The sequence below is a fragment of the Hyaena hyaena genome, unplaced genomic scaffold (assembly GCF_003009895.1).
Source record: "Hyaena hyaena isolate Hyena2069 unplaced genomic scaffold, ASM300989v1 scaffold_38, whole genome shotgun sequence".
Classification (NCBI taxonomy): domain Eukaryota; kingdom Metazoa; phylum Chordata; class Mammalia; order Carnivora; family Hyaenidae; genus Hyaena; species Hyaena hyaena.
In genome coordinates, this window is record NW_024080670.1 from 1288996 (window position 1) to 1295355 (window position 6360).

Consider the following 6360-nt stretch of genomic DNA (forward strand, 5'->3'; position numbering starts at 1 on the left):
GGGCGTGGCGGGCCAACGGCTGTGAGGCGCAGCACGGCCCGAGGCCTGCATGTCACTACAAGGAGGTTCCAGACCAGAGCAGTGGGGGGGGAGGTCTCCCTGGGGCCCACGCAGGTCCCCACGCCGCTCTGACTGGCGCCTCCCCCCGCAACCAGGCACTACGACATCCGGAGAAACGACGACATCATCAACTTCTTCAATGACTTCAGCGACCACCTGGCGGAGGAGGCCCTGTGGGAACTGTCTCTGAAGATCAAACCCAGGAACATCACGAGGAGGAAGACAGACCGGGAGGAGACCTAGAAGCGGTGCTGTGAGCGGGAGCGAGGAGAGCGCTGCCGAGAGGGGCCCCGAGGGCGGCCCCGAGACCGGGAGGGACTTTGGACCTGGCCCCGGGCAGGCTGCACGCGCCCTGGCCCAGCCGGCCCTGGCCCTCAGCCATCAAGGGCGGGAGCCCCGCGGGAGCGGAGCCAGCAGGCGGGTCTCGTTGCCGATTTGTGAACCCGTGGTTTGGTTTGGGTTTGGGTTTCTGCTTTCACTTCTGCATCCCCTCTTCCCCCACCGCCTGGGAGCAGTGTAGGGAGGTCAGCAGCCTGAGGAATGGTGGGCTCCGCACCCCTCCCTAGGTCCTAGGGTCCTGGAGCTGCTGAAATGACACATGAGCGGAAGACCCTCGCAAGGTGGGGGGCTGGGCTCCCGGTGACCTGGAATGAAGGGGACGTGCAGTTGGGTGGCCGGAAAGCAGAGAAGACCCGAGGAGGCTCCTTCCACTTTCCCTGCCCTGCTTTTTAAAATGCAAAACGGTGCGAGCTTCTGAGTTCCCAGCAGGTGGCCTTTCAGCAGCCCCAGAGCTGGCCCTCTGTCCCTTTGTCTCCCCTGGCACCTGGCCCCCCGGGGAGCTGGGCAGAGGGAGGACTTAGCTGTTATCGGGGCTGGGCCGGGAGCTCCCAGGTGAGTGAATCTGGAGAGCAGGGGGGTGCGACTGTCCTGGGGAAGGCCCGCGGCCCCCTCCTCTGTCGCTTGCTGTGTGCCTTAAACTCCACCTCCTGCCCCCTGTACCCCGTGGGCTCCCTTCCCACCTCCCTCCATCTGGTGGGGCCGGGGGTGCATCGAGACCCGTCTCCCAGTGCAGCAGGCTCCGTCCTGGGAAGGAGGGGATGTCCCTGAGGACCGGCACCTACCCGGGGCAGGCCAGCTGCCTCTGGGACAGCGTCTTCCCTGTTGGAAACCGCTCTCGCTGCTGAGGTTGACCGTCTGAGGCAGGTCTGCAGGGTGGTCTCCGCACGCAGAGGGGCCCGACTCCAGGCGGCTGCCCCCATGCCCCTCGCGGGGCGTCCTGGTTTGCGTGCCTGCGTGCTCGCTTCTCCTGGGCTTGGGACTTGGTCAAGCAAACAGCGGGATCTGACTTCAACAACCGGTCACTTTGAGTCCTTCGTGGGTTTTGAACAGCTCTCTTCGCGCTTGCGCGTGGTCCCGTGAGAAGAGGGGAGAACGGCTGTGAAAGGCCCGCGGCGCCCCAAGGGCAGCGATCGTGCCGAGGCAGGCAGAACGAGTCACTTTCTTCTGAAAAGGGTGTGGTCGCGGTTCAGCGGCAGTGCTGGGGGCGGGCTTGCCTCCCACTCGGAACCCCTCCCTGAGTCTTGTCTTGTCCCTTCCCATCGCACCTACCCCCGCCGGATGGGGTCTCCACCTCACACGGTCAGATGGGCGTCTGGGTCCCGGTCTGGCCCCAGCATGAGCTGCGGGGGGCTTTCCCCGCCCTCCCCTCTCCCCCCGGAGCCCTGGGCAGTCTGAGCAGACCTGCCAGGTGGACGGAGGCAGTGCGCTGGGGACAAGGGGCCACGGGTCAGGGTGACCAAGGGAGGGGCGCAGGGGCAGTGGGTATTTAACTTATTGGCCGACGGGTTCCTGCCCCGCGCCTCACTGAGACGCTCTCGGGGACGAGAGTCCACTCTCACCGCAGGTGGGGTCAGCGGAAGGGCAGGCACACGCCAGGTCGGAACGACCCCAGCCCTTCAGAAGCCTCTCCCCCTCCCCCCCCCACGTTCCATTGTAAGATATGTATGTTCCCCCACTAACCTGGCTGATAGCAGCATCTTCCTGCAGACATTTCAAACCTGTAACTTTTATATGAAAGACAAATAAACACCGATGAAAGCTGCGTCCCAGTGACCGAGCTGCCTCCTAGACAGGGCTTCCGGCACATTCCGTGTGCAGTTATACATCTCAGTCCGGGTGGTTTGGGCAGGGCGAGATAGAGGTCACCAGCCCTGGTCTGGAATTCTCCCTCCTAGGCCTTGTGCTTCAGAAGTGGATTAACCCACAAGCCCTGTACTGCCCCCAGCATCCTGGAAAAACTGAAGTTTCTAGAGTGGAATTCAGGGGGCGCCTTCTGCAAGGTTCCATCCGCCTACCACTCACAAGGCAGCACGCACAGGCTTGGAAACAGTCATGGGAGTTTCAGTCTTTTCTGTCTGAGGTGGGCGAGATCTCCTCCAATCCAGGGGAGCCGCTCGACTTCTTCCCTGCCTGCACGTCATCCCCTTCCCCATCCTGCCCACATCCCAGTGTCCGAGAGAGCGAGCAGGGAGCCCCAAGTCCTCCACTAGCCGACAGTACCAGGAACCAGCCTGGCCTGGCCCCAGACCCCCGCAGGTGACTGGGAGGTAACAGGCCAGGTGCGGATGTGGGCACTGACCCTGCCCACCAGAGCTGCAGGGCCTGGCCGCTACCACCCACCCTGGTTAAGTGCCTGGGAATCTGCACGTCCAACCCAGCAACTCAGGATCCTCAGATGACCCGAGAAGGACGCTTCCCTAGCTGCTCCCACACACCCTCCCTCCCCCCCCCATTCAGGCCTCAGACCCGTGCACAGGGCCGGTCTTCTGGGGGTGCGATGGCCTCACACTGTCCCTTCCGGTGGGCTTAGAGGCAGACCCCTCACATTCATTTAAAGCTTCATTCATTCATCAACTTGTTGTGTCCACTAGGGGTCATCATTTAGGAAAAGGGGTCCCTGGCCCGGCAGGGTCTGTGTTATTCTAGTCCTGCATTTGCTGGGAACACGCCAGAGGAGCCTCACCCCCGGCTCCCGTCTCGGTCCCCCAGCCGGCAGGGCGGGTATCAGCGTCTTCCACCTCACAGGGTCTGGGAGCGCCCAGCGAGTCAGCACCTGGAGCAGGCCTGACAGACTGCCACCTCTGTCATCACGTCCACGCGGAGACCATGCAGACCCCTGTGGCCTGTCCTCCTCAGAATCCCTACAGGCAAACTAGTAGAGCCGTGGTAAATGCCACAAAGAGGCTCTTGACATTAAAGAAACAGTCTGCTTTGAAATCCACTCACAGACGTCAGGTCCAGACAGGCCTAGCAGGTGACTCGTGCCAAACAAGCAGCTTCAGGCTTACGTGCTCACCTCCAAGGACAGGAGGGGACACCTCCCAACCCGTTACCCAAGACAACAGTCCAAAAAACCTACAGCCAGCACTTGTAAAATAATCTCAGCACCCCCAAACCAAGAGCATGTAAAACTCCGCACTCTCCCTCAGATGCAAGGGTGGGATGTCCGTAAGCCGGTCAATGGACTAGACCTCACGCGCCAGACACCTCGTTCCAGTGTCCCCATACGGCCACCTCTCCTTCCCAGCCCTGTGCAGGTAGGCACCTGAGAGCCAGACACGCATCACCGTGGGCAGGGCACGGCGGGTGAGACACCCTTAGGCTCCAGGCGTGGAGGAGGTAGAGTTCCACGTTGTCTGGTTGCAGGTGAACCAGACCACGACCTCGACAGTCCCCACCAGACTGGACGTGAGTAAGAAATGAACTTGCGCTAAGCTGCTGAGACTTTAGGGTTTGTAAATCCTCACAACACAGCTGCGCTGGCCCAACGAACCCTCCTCACAGAGGAAGGACACCACGGCATCCCCTCAGTCATGAGAACGGCCTCTGTTAGGAAGGCAACACCCCTAATTTGTTTAAAACTCTTAGAAATCAAAAACTTCCTTAATTTGATAAAAGTTACCTTCCAAAATCCCACGCACACGTCATACTTCACGTTGAGATATTCAGAGCATCTCCTTTAAAACCGAAACAAGGTAAGGATTCTGCAGTCATGCTGTGCACTCACTGTCGCACTGGAGAGCCTAGTCACTGCTGCAGGAAAAGAAAAATAACAAGGGATTACTAAGAAAATCTACCAGGCTGCCTGGCTGGCTCCGTCACTAGCGCGTGTGACTCTTCACCTCAGGATCATGAGTTCAAGCCCCACACTGGACACAGAGCCTACTTAAAAAAAAAAATCTACCAAGGTAGTTAGCTGTACAGTCAGATTAAAAATTGAATATGTTCCGGGGCGCCTGGGTGGCTTAGTCGGTTGAGCGTCCGACTTTCGCTTAGGTCATGATCTCGCGGTTCGTGGGTTCGGGCCCCGCGTCGGGCTCTGTGCTGACTGCCAGCTCGGAGCCTGGACCCTGTTTCAGTCTGTGACTCCCTCTCTCTCTGACCCTCCCCTGCTCACGCTGTCTCTCTCTCTCCTAGAAATAAATAAAAAAAAAAAAACATTAAAAAAAAAATTGAATATGTTCCTATATACAGTCAACAATTAAACAGTTCTTAAAAGATCCCATTTATGCTACTATCACAAGCCTTTAAGGTACTAGGAATAAACCCAACGACAGATGAGAGAACCTTTTATCCTCCAAAAAAGAGGCTCTAACAATATCTATGTACCCAACAAAGGACACCGAAATATAAAGCAAGTATTAACAGACTTAAGAGGGGGAAGGGACAGCAGAAGAATAGAGGACTTAAATGCCCCACTCATCTCAGTGGACAAATCATCCATATAGAAAATCAGTAAGGGGCCATCAGCCTTAAAGGACACATTAGACCAGATGGACTCAAGCCAACATTCCATCCAAAAGCAACAGAAGACACAATTTCGAGCACACAAGGAAGCAACATACCTGTTACGCCACAAAACAAGCCTTAATAAATATAAGACTGAAATCCTATCAAGCGTCTTTTCTCACCAGAATTGTACGAAATGAGAAATCAGTTACAAAAAGAAAACTAGAAATGTTCTGTGGAGGGTAAACAACATGCTACTAAGCAACTAACTGGGTCAAAGGAGAAATCCAAAAACACCTTGAAGAAGCGAACAGGCAAATACAACATGCCTAACGTGTGGGGTGCGGTTCTGAGAGGGAAGGTGACAGGAAGAAACTAAAACATCCTGACTTTACCATCGAGGAACTAGAAAAAAGAACAAATGAGCCCCAAAGTTAGGAGACGGAAGGAAATAAAGATCAGAAATACATAAAATAGGGGCGCCTGGGTGGCTCAGTCAGTTAAGCCTCTGACTTGGGCTCAGGTCATGATCTCACAGCTCATGGGTTCGAGCTCCGCATCAGGCTCTGCGCTGAAAGCTCAGAGCCTGGAGCCTGCTTCGGATTCTGTCTCTCCCTCTCTCCCTCTCTCAAAATAAATACCCATTAAAAAAATTTTTTTAGATGTTTAAAAAAATACATACATAAAAAAGACACTAAAATGATAATAGGAAAGATGAGTGAAACTAAGAGCTGGTTCTTTGAAAAGATGAACAAAATAGACTCCCGAACAGAGTAGGCAGTCAAATGAAAATGATGTTACAGCTAAAAAAAACGGCAGGGAGGCACCTGGCTGGCCCAGTCGGTAGAGCATGTGACTCTTGATCTCCGGGTCATGAGTTCAAGCCCCACACTGGGTGTATAGCTTGCTTAAAAATTGATGTTACAGCTGATACCACAGAAACACAAAGGATCATAAAGAGACAACTATAAACAACTATATGCCAACAATTTGACAACCTAGAAGAGGTGAATAAATTCCTAGAAATATACAACCTACCAAGGCAGAATCATGAAGGTACAGAAACAGGGGCACCTGGGTGGCTCAGTCAGTTAGGTGTCGGACTCTTGATTTCAGGTCAGGTCATGATCTCACGATTTATGGGATCAAGCCACACGTCAGGCTCCACGCTAACAGCGTGGAGCCTATGTGGGATTTTCTCCCTCTCTCTGTGCCCCACCCCACTTGTGCTCTCTTGCTCTCTTTCAAAATAAACTTTAAATAGAAAAAAATCTTTTATTTTTTTAATGTTTTTTATTTGTTTTTGAGACAGAGAGAGACAGAGCATGAGCGGGGGAGGGTCAGAGACAGACAGACAGACAGACACAGAATCCGAAGCAGGCTCTAGGCTCTGAGCTGTCAGCACAGAGCCCATTGCAGGGCTCGAACCCACAAACTGAGATCATGACCTGAGTCGAAGTCGGACGCTTTACCAACTGAGCCACCCAGGTGCCCCAAGGGAAAAAAAAATCT

General features: G+C 54.9%; 1 protein-coding gene across 5 annotated transcripts in view; it reads left to right on the forward strand.

The window, feature by feature from the left end:
• The window catches only part of RAPGEF1 (Rap guanine nucleotide exchange factor 1), a 130299-nt gene extending 128138 nt beyond the window's left edge, over nucleotides 1-2161 (forward strand). For all 5 annotated transcript variants that reach the window (XM_039229563.1, XM_039229560.1, XM_039229562.1 and 2 more), the window contains one exon: nucleotides 156-2161. In XM_039229563.1, the coding sequence (XP_039085494.1) occupies nucleotides 156-303 (148 nt within the window). In that variant the 3' untranslated portion in view covers nucleotides 304-2161. The remainder of the gene's footprint in view (nucleotides 1-155) is intronic.
• Nucleotides 2162-6360: the final 4199 nt, after the last annotated feature.